The following is a 15,782-nucleotide window of genomic DNA, read 5'->3' on the forward strand; positions in this document are numbered from 1 at the left end:
AAGATCTGTCAGGTTTAACAAATAGAATGAACTGACTTGCAACCACCTTCAATTTTATCCCTTTTGTGTAAACTTAGGCAACCACGTTATTTCTTTCAAAAACGGTTCTTCTAAGTTACAGCTTTCCTGGTTGCTGAAGTGTAACTTTTCCATAATTGCAGAGGACCAAGCAAAGTGATAGAGTTTGGAGGAGGAGGAGCAACTAAACTGAATGCAGAATTATCTAGAAAGGCTCAGATTCCTGCCCTGTTCTAATGCATTGCTTATGAAGCTTTGTAAAACCTGCTTAGTCATTCAGTAATCCCCAGAATGAAGATTTCCAGATCACAGTTGCACCATTTTGTGTTATACTTGGCGCTGAAAGACCAGAAAGCACATACTAGCCTACAGTATTCTTTTTGGCTCTTAACTTTCTTAATTGAAGTATGTTCAATGGCTAATAGGTTTGTGTAGAACAAGTCTGAGATAGGCAGTTGCATAGAATGGAATAATGAAGAAGAAGGCTGGTGATTCACGTAGCCTGCCCTGTCACATAGTGAGCTGGGAACACATTACTCATCAATACAGAAATGAAAGGGTATGTGTGATACCCAGTATCAAGACAGTGAATCTGGGGCTCAGTGAGATCAAATGACTTCAGCGGGCTCTATTGTTAGGCAGGAGTTAGCACTCAAACTCCAGATCTGTCCATATACAGCTGTGAGCTTAACAAACTCCTTTGTTCATTTCAGTATTTTTATAGTTTTATTTTCCCTGAAAAATAATATAAGAAACAGACTTTAATAATAGTACTGTTAAGAAAGCCTAGATCCCTCCAGAAAGTTAATCTGTTCATTTTTCTAATGTCTTTATTTCAACCTAAATCTTGAGCTCATGGTTTTGCAAAAGCTGTTAAATTCCTAATGACTTTTTCATTTACAATGCCATAAAATAGCCACATAGTGGGCTGGGAAGGTGGCTCAGTGGTAGTGTGCTTGCCTCTCATGCACAAAGCCCCGGGTTCAATTCCTCAATATCACATAAAAAGCTGGAAGTGGTGCTGTAGCTCAAATGGTAGAATGGTAGAGTGCCAAGTCCTGAGTTCAAGCCCCAGGACTGGCAAAAAAAAAAAAAAAAAAAAGCCACATTATTGAAAGTCACATTTTGGAAAAGACTAAAAAAATTTGATTTCTAAGATTGTATGAGAGAGGAAAAGGGCTTTTTGGGGGAAGAGGGTGATTCTTTTTTAATATGTGTATCTTTTTGTCAGTCTTCAGAATGTAAATGTTGCATTGGTTACTGTTGATATGTTTCAGTGATGGATGTTTCCATTCATTACCCAGAATGAAATGTTTTCCTGTGATTTTATAAGTTCCTTATAAAAAAAAGGCAAAGATTGACCTAGAAGAGCCTGAACTTATATTTTTATTATCTTTAAGTAGTTGTACAAAGAAGTCACATTCAACAAGTCAGTTTATAAGTATAATCCATCCTAATCATTCTTCCCCCTCCTTCAACTCCACTCCTTCCCCCAATTTTCCTAGCATATGCATTGACTATTATGACTACATTCTCTTATTTCTTCTCTTCATTCATCTTCCCCTCTCTGCTTGACTTCCCCATCATATCTTTGAAGCACTGGTTTCTTCATTTTGTTGGACTGTGAGTTAGTTTTTCTAAGAAATTACATTGTTTGAATTCTCCCCTGCAAATTCCATATTTTGGTTAATGCATTTGCATTTACTTGCATATAACCTTGTCTGTGTTTATTTGTATATTTATACATTAGTTCTAGTTTCCACCTATGAAAGAAAATATGCTATATGGATGGCTTGAGGCTAGCCTAGGAGTCAGAGTGAGACTCTCTCAACAAACAAAACAAAGCCCAACAATACCCCAAAGTAACTCAAATGTCTTTTCAAAGAATTGCTGGGTTACCATCATTTTAGGTTCTAAAATTTAGCATCGTGTTTTTTTTTTTTTCTTTTTCTGCGTTGGGTCTTTATTTTAATGTCACTTATATTTGTAATGTTGAGAACAAGTGTCTGAAACTTTTAGAATTGGATAGTTATGCAGACTTCAAGTCCCATCACTTGTACAGAAAATGAAATTAATTGCAGCAAATTTCTAGAACATCTCTTTGTGCCCCATTCCTTCAAGCCAGGCAATTTGTGCAAGTGTTAAACATCTTCAACTTATTGCCTCTTTTCCTAGATACATCTTCTTCAGTGATTGGTTCCGTCCTGCTAAAATTTTTAGAGCATGGGGCGATGGATCTCACCTTATGCCTATAGTCAACACTACTCTTGGATGGCCCAATGCATTGGCCATTGATTGGGGGTAAGTTGAAGACATCCTGTATTACTGACTTCCCACTTCCTGTACAACACACAGGAGGCACACTGGATAACATGGTGACATGCTAGCTAGCCCTTAGAAATTTTTATCAACTAGTTGGTGATGGGAAAAGGATATTGAATGATGTAAGAACACAAAGAACACATAATTTGCCTAGCTACTGGTGGAACACAAACCAATGTAGTCTTAAATACTCTGAGGAAGGTGCTGGAAACAGAAGAATGACAGGACTTAGTGACGGGAGGATAGAGAAGGTGTTAGGGAGTCCCAAAGCCCACTAAAAGTCGACAGGGATATGCTGAAATGTAGGAGTTGTGTATTTCCTTCTGGGGCATCTTAAGAAGAGGGAATTCTGGAGATGCTCAGTCAACAAATGTACATTTGTTTATATGCACTTGGGGAAAAATTGTTTTTTTGTTTTGTTTTGTTTTGTTTTTTGGGTCCGGTTGTGGGGCCTGAACTCTGGGCCTGGACGCTGTCCCTCAGCTCTTCAACTCAAGGCTAGCGCTCTACCACTTGAGCCACAGTGCCACTTCTGGCTTTTTTCTTTTTTGCTTATGTGGTGCTGAGGAATCGAACCCAGGGCCTCGGGCATGCAAGGAAAACACTCTATCACTGAGCCACCTTTCCAGCCCGGAAAAATTGTTTTTAAGCATAAGTACAGTTCTCATGCACTGATAATCTATTTTAAAATACAGAAATTAAATAAGATAAATAACCTTAGATATAGGAAATACCAGATTAATTCGTGGGAGAGATAAGAGAAGAAATTTATCCAACCTTGTAAACATACATCATGATACACCAATATTTTTCTTAATTTGTTGGTTTCTCAAGGCAAATGAAACTTTAACATTCCTCACTCCAAGGTAGCAATGTAACAAGTTTGAGACAATTAATTGAAAGGCATTTGATGAAGGCTGTTTTTCTGGGAGAAATAAAACTCAAACTTTCAATGAATATAACAAGTTTTAAGGCCTTGTGTAAACATTCTAAATGAGCCCACAGAATTTAAATGTAGTGGCATGCAGGGACTTGACCATCTTCTGGATAACAACATGAATTATTTGATTATTCTAGAGCTTCACGATTGTACTGGGTTGATGCCTTTTTTGATAAAATTGAGCACAGCACCTTTGCTGGGTTAGACAGAAGACGACTGGGCCATATAGAACAGATGACACACCCATTTGGAATCACCATCTTTAAAGGTATGCTTTGAATGAATGCAAAGAATGTAAGGTCCTGTGCTTTGTCAGTTGTAAGAGTATCACCATTTGGTATTGTCGCAGTTCTGAAAAAGCTTGTTACTAAAACCTCAGAAAACCCACAGTAGTGCTATAATCTACATAGATATAACATTTGGTTTGTTGATGGAAAAATTCACTTTTAGAGTATGTTGTTTTGGATACATTTAGATAATGTTGACAGCTTTTATGGGTGCATCACTTTACACATTTCACTCATACAGTTTCTGAGTGTCTACTTGGTATGACACAGGAAATATTATTTTCTGTAAGGTTTTGCCTTCATTATTTTTCAGACTAATATAGTAAGAGCTGTTTATAGTAACTTGTAAAATTGTGTTGTTTTCTGATGTTTTAAAAACATCCTGAAAATCCTTGTGGAAAGGTGATTGCATATTTGTACCAACTGTATTCTCATTGGACGGAAGCTTTTTAATAAGAATGTTGGGTAACTGACATCACTGTTACAGAGAAACTATAGGCTCCAAATTAAAAAAAAAAAAATTTATTTAAAAGTTTTCTGGCAGTGGAGATTGAACAAGGATCTCAAGCATTGTTCCACTGAGTTAAATCTCCAGCACTGAGCTATAGCCCCAGACCAGGAGGAAATTTATGAAAAACGGAAACACGTTGTTTCTTAAGCAATTCTGCCAAATAGTCTTCATGTTACTAGTAAAGATTACCTGGAAGCATGGAATTATGGGAAAGTGCAACCACACTTACAGCCCAAACTCTTGTCTTCTCCCAGTACCCTTTTTTGGGGAGGGGCAAGACTAGGGTTTGAATTAAAGGACGCATACTAGCTAGGATGGCACTCTGTCACTTGAGCCACACACTTACCCCTTTTTTGTTTTTAGTTATTTTTCCAATTGAAACTTAAGTTTTTGCCTGGACTGGCCTCAGATTATGATCCTCTTATGTATGCCTCTAGCTGGTATTCGATGTGAACCACCACACATTTGCTAGGGTCTCTCTACCATTTTTCCCAGGCTGGTCTCAAATTGCAGTCCTTTTGAATTCATTGTGAAGTTCTCCTGAGTAGCTAGGATTATAGGCATGAGCCACTATCAACTCCCTTGTCATGCATAGGCATGCTTCTATGAGCAAGATTTCTGGGAATAAGAATGTGACCTGGCATCATGAAACAGGTGGCTCATTTAGTCTTGAAAATGGCTCTATGACTGGTTATGTAGGGTGTTCACTGCACAGAAGTGCTAGTCCAAGAGAGTAAGGAGGGATGAACTCTACCCTGGTTGTGTGTGACAAGCTTAATTTGAGGGGTGAGATTTTGTTGGAAGCTTTTGGAGGCCATATATATATGTTCTGTGTTTCTGGTTGAAACTTGCTACTTTCAATAATAAGCATAGTGTCTTATAAAAGTAGACATTAACTATAAATCAAGATGTTCTTTCACACATGGAGTAGAGATTAAATAATAAATATGTTCATATTCCTTCCTGATATCCATTTGTCTGGAGTAATATTTAAAACATTTTTCACTCATGGCTAATGCCCTACTTCTTTTCTCTTTTTTTGGGGGGGGCCCGGTCATGGGGCCTGAACTCTGGGTCTGGGTGCTGTCCCTCAGCTCTTCAGCTCAAGGCGAGCGCTCTACCACTTGAGCCACAGCGCCATTTTTGGCTTTTTTTCTTTTTGCTTATTTGGTGCTGAGGAATCGAACCCAGGGCCTCATGCATGCAAGGCAAGCACTCTACCACTGAGCCACCTTCCCAGCCCCTATTCAAAACATTTTTAAATGGTCTTGTGAAATTTTTGATGAGCTGAATCAATTATAAAACAGTATCCACTCCAATACATTACTCTTCTTTCTTAGGATGGTAGGCACAAGCCTACTGTATAAAAATACAGTTTTAGTATCTTTTATTTTCATCAGTAAGAAAAAGAATTTGAGTGCACAACACAACATACCCAATTATTAGTTTCTGGTAACCATGGAGGGTTAGTGATCTCTTCTCTCTATCCTTCTCTCCTTCCTGCCTTCCTTGTTTTCTTCCCTTCCTCCTTTCCTCTCTCCTTTCCATTTTCTTTTCCCTTACTCTTTCCATTTCCTTTCCTTCTCTTTCTCAGGTTAGCCTAGAACTTGCTGTGTACCCAGGCTGGCTTAAATTTGCAATCATTCTGCTTCAGCTTTCAGTGTTAGATTATAGCCCTCCATTACCATTCCCAGCCTCATTATACATTTCTTATTGTGCATTATATAATTTCATAGGAATTATGTAACGTTTTGTCCAAAGACTAGAACTTCTTCACTATACACAGCACACTAGTAAAAGTTGGATTGGACCTCTTATCTATTATCAGATAGCTTACTGAATGACTGGACTCTTAACTGACAGTAGAGATAAGCTTTAGTGAGTTCAGTGACCCACTAGTCATGGATTAAACCATAGATAAGGAAACTTGGTCTAATGATAACATTTATAACTATGTAGGCATTATCTGGTTAGCTGGAATTTCCAGTTATACAAAGAGAAGGTCCTTTTTCTTTTCTTTCCTTTCTCTTCTTACTTCCTTCCTCCTTCCTCCTTCCTCTCTCTCTCTTTCTCTCTCCCTCCCTCCCTCCCTCCCTGCCTCCTTTCCTCCTTTCCTTCCTTCCTTTGAGTGTGTCAAGTCTTTATTGGGGGTTGACCTGAAATTCAAGGTACTCCTACCTATCTAAGCCTACTGGGCTAGGCTCAAAGATCCACTTTGATTCAATTCTTTCTTTTGAAGATCGTTGAAATGATCTTTACTTTTTTGCATTTTTTAGTTCGTATAAACTAAACAATTATTTTTTTTCTGTGCAGAATCTTACTTTGCCTCTCTTTATTGTTCTGAGCACCATGGAACACTGGTATGGTGTAGGCATATGCAAACTTGTACTGATATTTTTATAATTTACCAAACATACACCAAAAGTTTTTTTTTTGACTAGATTATGTTTTATTTTCTTGACAGTGATTTATTGAAGTTGACTATCAGTCCCATATATGCATATAAATTGACATTATGCAGGTTATTTCAAAAATGATAATCATGGATGTGTGTAGCTCACACCTCTAATCCTAGCTACTCAGGAGATTGAGATCTGAGGATCATGATTCAAAGGCAGCCTGGCTTACCTCTAGTTAACCAACTAAAAGCTGGAAGTAGAGCTATGTCTCAAATGGTAGAGGGATAGCCTTGAGTGGAAAAGCCAAGCATGAACACAGAGTCTCAAGCTCAAGCCCCCCAGTACTGACATATTAAAAAAAAAACCCATCTTCCTGAAGATACAGGTTATGGTTATGGATTATGGGCTTGAAAAAGATTTTAGAGATGATATGGTTCATTTTCTTAACACAGTGAGGTATTTGCCTAAGAGCTTTCATCAAATTTGTGCTTTAGCTGGGATAAGAGCTGTCTTCTGAGGCCTGCACTATAGAATACTGAAACTTTTAATTTTATTTTTACTTATGGAAAATGTAACCTAATTACTACTAAATGCCACCATAAACCATATGTTTGCTTGAAATTGAGCCACGATATTAGTAAAATCCAGGTTTCTAGGAGCATTGTGAGTGATACTAGTCATGGAAAATGGTCCCAGAAACCAGTAACAGATGTTTGTAGGAGAAGATTCCTCAGCCTTGCAGGAACCATTAACAGTCTATTTCATTTCCTCATGTAGTTTCTTTGTGAGGAAGCTATAACTGAAAACACTAACTGCTCTGGTTTCTTCTTAGATTCTGTGTTCTTCACCGACTGGAGGCTGGGTGCTATTGTTCAAGTCAGGAAATCAGATGGGGGAGGCATGACCGTTATTCGAAATGGCATCACCAACATCATGCACGTGAAATCATATGACACTGACATCCAGACTGGTGAGTGACTTTGTTGAGGTTTATTTCAGCAAATGGAGGTGTGTACTTGGTATGGTGACTGCTTTCTCTTACAACCACTTAGGTACCACAGCATTTGATGGTGTCATTTGATTCTGTCATCCATGTTGTTTGACATTATGAGATGTCACATCTTTATTCAGCTGTGCTGACTCTAAAGGTGTTGAGAAAGACACCTTTTTTTTTTTTATTTTTTAGCACTTTACTGTACTTGACTGTTCTGTTTGTTAGGCTGATTTCCAAGAGGTTGATTGATACTTCTTTTTTTGGTTATTGTTCCTGGTACTGGGATTTGGACTCAGAGACTGAGCTCTTGGTGGGCTTTTTCACTCATGGATGGCACTCTACCACTGGAGCCACACTTCCACTTCCCACTTTTTGCTGATTAATTGGACTAAAGGTCTCAGATATGTCTGTTCTGGCTACCTAGAACTAGGCTCTTCAGAGCTTAGCCTCCTGAGTAGTCAGGATTATAGGTATGAGCTACCAGCTCATGAGCCACTGGTACTCAGCTTCTTGGTACTTCTTAATATCGGGGCTGGAAAACATACTTTATTCAAACCTGGGATCATATAACGGGGAACATGCTGACTAATCTCTGGCTTTGCCTTGGCAGGGTCGAACTTCTGCAGTCAGCCCACTCTCCCCAACGGCGACTGCAGTCACTTCTGCTTCCCAGTGCCAAACTTCCAGCGGGTGTGTGGCTGCCCCTATGGGATGAAGCTCACGTCCAATCAGCAGACATGTGAGGAAGACCCAGTTCACGAACCACCCACAGAGCAATGTGGCTCCTTTTCCTTTGCATGTGACAATGGCAAATGTGTACCGAACTTTTACCGCTGTGATGGAGTCGATGACTGTCATGACAACAGTGATGAGCGTCTGTGTGGTGCATTTAGTAAGTAGCTGTGCCATGGATATTTCTTCCTGGAGTAAGATTACACATATAGAAGCTTGGGATATGTGGATTGGAAAAATAGCTTTAACATTTTTAAAAAAGAATATCAGCCTTCTAACATGTACTATGAAGTCTTTTAGGAAACTAAGTCATAAACACTACTCCTAGGTAATGTTAGAGGTGATGTGTATCTTGCATGAAATTTCTTTAGACATGAACAGTTTAGATTAATGCAGAGTCATTGCATTTTGATTACATTTTTCAAAAAAGTTAAATGAGGGCTGAGAATAGAGCTAGGGGATTCAGCATTTGCTTGGCAGGCAGGAGGCTTTGGTTTGATGTCTAGTACTGAAAAAGAAAAAGCTGAAACCAAATAAATGGATTGGAACGAGTGTTTACAATCACAGACTTGGAAAGTCTCTTGGGTTGTGCTCCTTCCTTCCCCTTTTTGGAGTAAATTAAATACTGAAATTTTTTTTTTTTTGTCGGTCGTGGGGACCTGGGAGCTGTCCCTTAGCTCTTCAGCTCAAGGCTAGCACTCTATCATTTGAGCCACACGCCACTTGCAGCTTTTTCTGCTTATATGGTGCTGAGGAATTGAACCCAGGGCCTCATGCATGCAAGTCAAGCACTCTACCACTGAGCTACCTTCCCAGCCTGTGAAATCCATTTTTATGTTCTTCATATTAATCTGAGCTATGAGGTTTGAGGCTTAATTTAAAGCTATTGCAGAAGGGGTAAGTATTCTGATAAAGTTAAAAAAAATACAAGATACAAAAAAGATACAGGATGATCGAGAGGATAGAATAGAAGTAACAATAACCTGCCTTTTTGGAGAAACAGAAGAGTGACAGGGCTGGGGATGTAGATATAGAGCCACATAAATGTGTATGTATACAGTACTCGGTTTGTAATCCTTGAAGATGAGCCAAAACCCAGCTTGGGCTACATATGAAGACACTGTCTTAAAAAAAAAGTACATAGAGTATTTCAAAAAGTGTTTGGATCAGGCACTAGTGGCTCACACATGTAATCCTACCTACACAGGAGGCTGAGATCTGAGGATCAGGGGTTCAAAGCCAGTCCAGTCAGGAAAGCCCCTGGGGGCTGGGAAGCTGGCTCAGTGGTAGAGTGCTTGCCTTGCATGCCTGAGGCCCTGGGTTCAATTCCTCAGCACCACATAAGCAAAAAGCAAAAAGCCGGAAGTGGCGTTGTGGCTCAAGTGGTAGTCACTAGCCTTGAGCTGAAGAGCTGAGGGACAGCACCCAGGCCCAGAGTTCAGGCCCCACAACCGGACCCCCACTCCACCTCCCCCCCCAAAAAAAGGAAAGTCCATGGCCCTTTTATCTCCAGTTAACTACCAAAAAGCTGAATGTGAAGCTGTGGCTCAGGTGCTAGAGCACTAGCTTTAAGAAAAAAACAAAAAACAAAACATAAAAAACAAAAAAACCCAAAACCCTTCAAGGACAGCAACCAGGACCTGAGTTTAAGCCCCAGGACTGACCACCAGACCAAACCAAAAGGCATTTGGTATATGATAAATACTAAATAAATATTTTATGATGATGGTGGTAGTCATGACAGGATACACATTTCTCCTTATTTGTGTAATGTTCCACTAAAACATAACTTGGCCTTTAGAAGGTGACAACTGATTTAAATGGCAGTAACAACAAAATGTCTTCATGACCAGTTTGTGGCTATTGTAGATAACACCTGTTCATCTTTGGCATTCACCTGTGCCCACGGAGGACAGTGCATCCCTGGACGCTGGCGCTGCGACAGACACAATGACTGTGCAGATGGCAGTGACGAGCAGAACTGCCCCACATATGCACCCACCGTCTGTCCTCAGTCCTACTTCACTTGTGATAATAACCACTGTATCTCAAGAAGCTGGCTCTGTGACACAGACAATGATTGTGGGGATGGATCTGATGAAAAGAACTGTGGTAAGTTTGGAATGGATTTCTCGGTAAGCCTAGTAATCCATTTGCACTGTCAATAGATCTGTACTCGTTCCACTGAGCCTCACACATTGTAGACACTTCTGTTGTCATGCTTGTCAATCTCTGTATCCACAGACATGTATCTGCACATGGGAGGCTTTGAGTTCTCCTACAGATACTGAGTTTTATTTAAGCAAAACAAGACTGTCTCTGATGACACACGTTCTGATAGGAACTAAAAAAAAAAAAAAAAGACCTAGAACTAGGCTCCGTGGTGTGTACTTGTCTCAACTGCCTGGAAGGCTAAAGCTGACACAGGAGAATTGCTTGAACTCAGGCTTGGAGAAAAACATAATCCCCCAATTACTAATTCAGATATTTAGAACAATTTCAAAAATACCATATGAACATATGTGCACCACCACACCTGGCTTGAAATTTCTAATATTTTTACATAGATGCCTTTTATATTCCTAGTTGTCATTAGGTTATTAATATTCTCCATGTCTTAAATAGTAATTTAAGGTACATCAGAGTTCTCTGGACTAAATTCTAGTTGTTAATGACTAGCTAATGACTAATCAAGTCAATTTTCTTTTAAAGTCAATAGGCTTCGAAATAAATCACTTCTAAATTTTGAATTCCATGCGTCTTAAATAATCACTTCATTTTGTGACTTGGATCCAGCACATCTGACTTGAAGGCTGTGCCTTACTTAGTAGGTCTCTGGGTTTTAGAATTGTTCTGTTTAGACTTTGGGGTGAACTGTCAATGTGAGCTGTCTACACACTGTTGCTGTGGGCTTGTGGGTTGGGCTGACCATACTGCCTAGTTGGCCTCCATTGGATGGTTGGCTTTTGTCTAGAGTCATAGACTTACTGAGTATTTGTGAGCTGTAGTGCCAGCCCAAATATATGGTACTCATTTTGACTATCTTCTGTTTTACTGTCTTCTTTTGACTGTAATCACATTTTTGGACTCTTTCCTTTCATTGTTTCATTTTTGATTTCCCAAATTCTCTAAATTTTCAGATCTCTTGGTGGGCTGACTGACATTATTGCTGATTTGAAGGAATTTTGGACATATGTAAAACTAAGATAACTTAGGTAGCTACTTCCTGGGTATATTTTTGGTTTGATATCTATTGAGCAGGAAGTGAACTTAACTTGGCTTTATTTTTCTAATACCATTAGAAAGCTCACAGACTTGCCAGCCTAGTCAGTTTCGTTGCCCTGACCATCGGTGTATTGACCCATATTATGTTTGTGATGGGGACAAAGACTGTGTAGATGGATCTGATGAGATTGGTTGTGGTAAGTGGATTGCTTTTATTTATTTACTTTTTTTTTGCCTCTTAGAAGAATCTAGTCATTTTAACCCTGATCTAATTTCTAATGATCTTCTCTTTCATCCTTAGTATTAAACTGCACCAGTTTACAGTTCAAGTGTGCTGATGGGAGTGAATGTATTACCAAGAGCTATCGTTGTGATGGTGTTTTTGATTGTGCAGACAACTCTGATGAAACTGGCTGTCGTAAGTACTATGTACCAGCTAATTTCACACCAAGGGATCATTTCTTCCTTTTCTTTTCTTTTAAACTATTGTTGCTATCACTGCTCTGTCAAAATGGGGGAAAGACATCCTGAATTACAAAGTATTCTTAAAAGAATCCAGTACGTGTGTGTGTGTGTGTGTGTGTGTGTGTGTAATCTAGGAATTACCAGATATTTTGCAATTGGCAAATCAAGTATTTGTATACATGTGTCCTTCAAATAATATCTTAGGTGGGTTAAAACATGTTTTAGGCATTTTTAGTCTCACTTTTCATTTTTCTTAGGACATTCCAGATTAGTAGGTTTCAAACTTTTAAGGCTTTGCTGCATATCAAGATGTGTGATTGACTTCTTTTGAATCTCAATTGAGACATTTAACAATAAAAATAAAGAATTAGGGAACTGGAGAAAGTTCATGGTGGAGGGCCAACCATGAGCAAAAGGAGCTGGGGCTAGTGGCTCACACCTGTAATCCTAGCTACTCAGGAGGATGAGATTTGAGGATGGTAGTTTGAAGCCAGCCCAGGCAGGAAAGTCCATGAGACTCTTATCTCCCATAAAGTTCTCAGAAAAACTTGGAAGTGGCACTGTGGCTCAACTGGTGGAGTGCTAGCCTTGAGCTCAAAGAGGCTTAGGGACATTACCCAGGCTCTGAGTCGAGCAGCAGCAAAACAACAACAACAAAACAGCAAAAAAAGGATTGCAGAAATTCAATGATGATTCTCATAGAGAGATTGATAAATTCTGTTATATAAAATCTGCAGTTGAACAAATATTAGACATGTAGGAAGTAGTTTGACTCAGGATCTTATATTCTTTGAAAGAGTTATGTATTCTGTACTTTTTGTAGTCATATCCACGAATCTCACATATAGAACTATTTCTGTGTACCACAGTGTGGAAGACTCTATAGCATGTTAATCTTTAACGTTAATTTTGTCATAGTCATTATTCTAAACCTACTGTTGAAGCTGGGGGCTGATGACCTGCAATTCTAGTTACTCAGGAGGCTGAGATCTGAGGATCCAGGTTCAAAAACAATCTGGGTAGGAAAGTCTGATATTTTTTATCTCTAATTGACCACCAAAAAGCTACAAGTGTAGCTGTAGTTCAAGTAGTGGAGCATCAGCCTTGAGTGAAAAGGCTAAGGGATGGTGTCCAGACCCTTGAGTTCAAGTCCAAATACAGTAAACACCACACCCACACCCACACCCACACACCCACACCCACACACACACACACACACCCCACACACACAGCCCTATCAATTTTTGATCCAAAGTAATTTTCTCTGATTTCTAGACTAGACAAAGGATTATAAATGGCTACTTTTCCTGTGCTTCTTTCCTTCTAGCAACCAGGCCCCCTGGTATGTGCCACCCCGACGAGTTTCAGTGCCAAGGTGATGGTGTGTGCATCCCGAACACTTGGGAGTGTGATGGACATTCAGACTGCATCGACGGGTCGGATGAGCACCATGGCTGTGTCCCTAAGACTTGCTCTGCATCTCAGTTCCGCTGTGACAACGGGAACTGTATCTTCAAAGAGTGGATCTGTGATGGGGACAATGACTGCAGGGATATGAGTGATGAGAAGGACTGTCCTCCTCCACCCTTTCGCTGTCCCAGTTGGCAGTGGCAGTGCCCTGGCTATAGCATCTGTGTGAATCTGAGTGCTCTGTGTGATGGCGTCTTTGACTGCCCCAATGGGACAGATGAGTCCCCACTTTGCAGTAAGTTTTCTGACTACACCTTACTGGCCACAAATTCATTCTGAGCAGCAGCCTTGTGTGCCCTGTGTCCCCTGTCACAATCCCCAGGAAGCTTTTTAGGAAGGGATCTTAGTTCCTCTGCGACTTTAAATCTGTTAGGGGTAAAGAGAATTGAATTTAAGTAAACCATCAATGGACAATATTTCTCATTAAATCCTTTGCACTTGGCTATGTATTTTTCCTTCATTATATGTCATTGTGTAGAAAAATGAGGTCAAATTAGGCTTTTTAGAAGGTCAAATTATTTGGGTTCTGTTGGTAATAAGCTCGTGAAGTTTTCTAGCTTTAAAACTTTGTAATTTCAATCAGAAATTGCCACAAAATAAATGAAGTCTGGGGATTTGTGTTTGCTGTGATTAAAATGCTGTGATTGGCATGTGATCCTAATTACTGTCCTTTCTTTCTTTCCTCCTTAATCAATGTTCACTCTCAGATGAACTGCAGCCAGGTATGATTGTAAAGTATTTAGATTCTTATGATTTCATGTGTTGTGTTTGTGCTAAAAGTGTCCTGATGGTCACAACTTCCCCTTCTAGTGCATGCTATGTGTTGTGACTGTTAAGCTACTCACAGCAACAGAAGGTACTTGCATCCCAGGCCTGAAACCTGTCCTTGGGTGGCTTTGATTGTTGCTACTTTGTCCCCAGGTATAAGGAATGTTAGTGGATCTGTGCCCTTGATTATTCCAAGTACTTTTCTTTTCCCTGTGTTCTCATTCCTAGCCATTTCACTCTTTCTTTCACACATTTAAGTCCTGTCCTTCATTTTTACATAAGTAGAAGACTGTCAGCAAGTTAGCTTTCTTTGCATGTGTTATCAGTGATCATTTTGTGTACTGATGGCCACAGTTTTTCTCCAAGATTCTCTTATTGTACCAAATGGAGTTATATCGGAGAGTTGTGATGAAGCAAATGATCTAGATCCTGTGCATCATGCTCATCTGAGCAACTGTGGTCCTTAGTTTTTATCTGAGCATCATAGTGAAGGTAGCATGGGACATGACAGATATTATATCAGAATGAATTAACGAAGCAAAAATGATTGACTTTTTCACTTTGTGATTATCTTTATTCTAGACCAGGACAGCTGCTCAAATTTCAATGGCGGTTGTACTCACCAGTGTGTTCAAGGGCCTTTTGGGGCTAGATGCATATGTCCACTGGGATACCAACTTGCCAATGATACTAAGACATGTGAAGACATAAATGAATGTGACGTTCCAGGCTTTTGTAGCCAGCACTGTTACAATATGAGAGGTTCTTTCCGGTGCTCTTGTGATCAAGACTACATGTTAGAAGATAATGGGAGGACTTGCAAAGTTATAGGTAATTAATTGCTAAGCTTAAAGGTGAATCAACAACTGCCAGTTTAATAGCCCATCCCAGAGCTTATGATCATCTACTATTTATGAGTATGTGTTAGCATTCACTAGGAGTTAGACTGGAATCCTGGACACATTATGTAATATCTTAAACCTCAAAAGTCTTAATGGACTTTGGAAAATAGTAATTGAAACAATTACAGAAAGGTGATGATTTACTTATTATTTAAAGGAACAGAATGTTTTAAAATATTATTTTAAATGATTTCAATATTATTCCTAATAAACAATATAATATGAGATATTATACATTGAAGACAATTGTATATATAATTTTATAAAATATTTAAAAAGATAAAACTGTACATAAATTTGTAAATATATAAATATATATTTACATATATACATTTTTGCAATACTGGTTCTTAAACTCAGGGCTGGATACTTTCATTGGCTTTTTTACTCTTAGCTTGTGTTGTATTACTTGAGGCACAGCTCCAGTTCTGATTTCTATATTATATTTAAGTTTAATTCACTAAGTAAGATACTTAGTGAATTCACTAAGTAAGATACTTAGTGAATTAATTCAGCCAAAATGAATTCAGTTTCCAGTTTATGAAAGTGATTATATTATGCATTGGAATTTTGATGTGGCTGTTTTTAAAGTGGCCAAATAAAGGAGGATAAAGATAGCAAGTTTCTTTATTGGACAAATAGCTACACAGAGGGTAGGTAGCCCAGGGTGTGGTACTGTTACCTTCATGGTTCCATCCAGGATCCAGTGCTGTTGTTGCAATCTTTCCTTCTTCAGAAAGTAAGAAAGG

At 39.1% G+C, this 15,782-nt stretch overlaps 1 protein-coding gene across 1 annotated transcript in view; it reads left to right on the forward strand.

Annotated features, from left to right (window-relative positions):
• Lrp2 (LDL receptor related protein 2) overlaps window positions 1-15,782 on the forward strand; it is a 193,303-nt gene that overhangs the window by 77,016 nt on the left and 100,505 nt on the right. The window contains exons 18-26 of the mRNA XM_042694053.1: window positions 2,194-2,319; window positions 3,418-3,548; window positions 7,310-7,447; window positions 8,082-8,363; window positions 10,073-10,315; window positions 11,506-11,625; window positions 11,730-11,846; window positions 13,221-13,598; window positions 14,714-14,962. Of these exons, the coding sequence (XP_042549987.1) occupies window positions 2,194-2,319; window positions 3,418-3,548; window positions 7,310-7,447; window positions 8,082-8,363; window positions 10,073-10,315; window positions 11,506-11,625; window positions 11,730-11,846; window positions 13,221-13,598; window positions 14,714-14,962 (1,784 nt within the window). The remainder of the gene's footprint in view (window positions 1-2,193; window positions 2,320-3,417; window positions 3,549-7,309; window positions 7,448-8,081; window positions 8,364-10,072; window positions 10,316-11,505; window positions 11,626-11,729; window positions 11,847-13,220; window positions 13,599-14,713; window positions 14,963-15,782) is intronic.

Source organism: Dipodomys spectabilis, unplaced genomic scaffold (genome assembly GCF_019054845.1).
Source record: "Dipodomys spectabilis isolate Male_0828 unplaced genomic scaffold, ASM1905484v1 ptg000174l, whole genome shotgun sequence".
In the NCBI taxonomy this organism is placed as follows: domain Eukaryota; kingdom Metazoa; phylum Chordata; class Mammalia; order Rodentia; family Heteromyidae; genus Dipodomys; species Dipodomys spectabilis.